The sequence below is a fragment of the Myotis brandtii genome, unplaced genomic scaffold (genome assembly GCF_000412655.1).
Source record: "Myotis brandtii unplaced genomic scaffold, ASM41265v1 scaffold632, whole genome shotgun sequence".
NCBI lineage: Eukaryota > Metazoa > Chordata > Mammalia > Chiroptera > Vespertilionidae > Myotis > Myotis brandtii.
This window is the reverse complement of record NW_005370419.1, coordinates 319,002-319,579: the sequence shown is the minus strand read 5'-3', so window position 1 is coordinate 319,579 and position 578 is coordinate 319,002. Positions and strand designations below refer to the sequence as shown.

Genomic DNA, 578 nt, shown 5'->3' with positions numbered 1-578 from the left:
AGCTCAACTCCGCAGAGATGAGCTCGGGTGCGAGCAGTAACAGCCCAGTGGCCCTTCCTCTGGGTGCTCGGTGCTCGGTGCTCGCAGCACCAAGCACATCACCTCGCGCCCAGTGCCTGCAGCGCTGCCACTCGGAACCGCTTCCCTGCTACCGCCTCCATCAGAACTCGGCGAGCGAACACCCGGGACAAACCCACAGCCTTCCCGTGGCGGCCAGAGCTGGAGGCTGACACGGGTTGTACTTTTTAGTTGCCTCGCGACACGTGGCTGGGAAAAGGAACCACGAAAACAAACGCATCGCCGCTTTCCCAAGGACGCGCCCTGGGGGGAACCCCCGAGATGCCAGGGGCGCGCCGTGAGCCCACCTACCCGGTCCTTCATCCTCCAGCTCTGGGCCAAGGACTTGGAGCCCTCGATCTTCTCGCAGTGCCGCTTCTTCATGAAGGCCAAGGGCAGGTTCCAGTCGCTCAGGTCGGCCTCGTCCTCCTCCCCGAGCCCCAGCAGAGGCGACTGCAGCAGCTCGGCCTCCATCAGGGCGGCCGGGGGCGGGGGGGTCCGGGGCAGCAGGTGCTGGAGCA

At 66.1% G+C, this 578-nt stretch overlaps 1 protein-coding gene across 1 annotated transcript in view; it reads right to left on the bottom strand.

Moving 5' to 3' along the window:
- Positions 1-572, bottom strand: part of RPTOR (regulatory associated protein of MTOR, complex 1) — a 78,286-nt gene extending 77,714 nt beyond the window's left edge. Inside the window, exon 1 of the mRNA XM_014528386.1 lies at positions 370-572. Within this exon, the coding sequence (XP_014383872.1) occupies positions 370-531 (162 nt within the window). The 5' untranslated portion in view covers positions 532-572. The remainder of the gene's footprint in view (positions 1-369) is intronic.
- Positions 573-578: the final 6 nt, after the last annotated feature.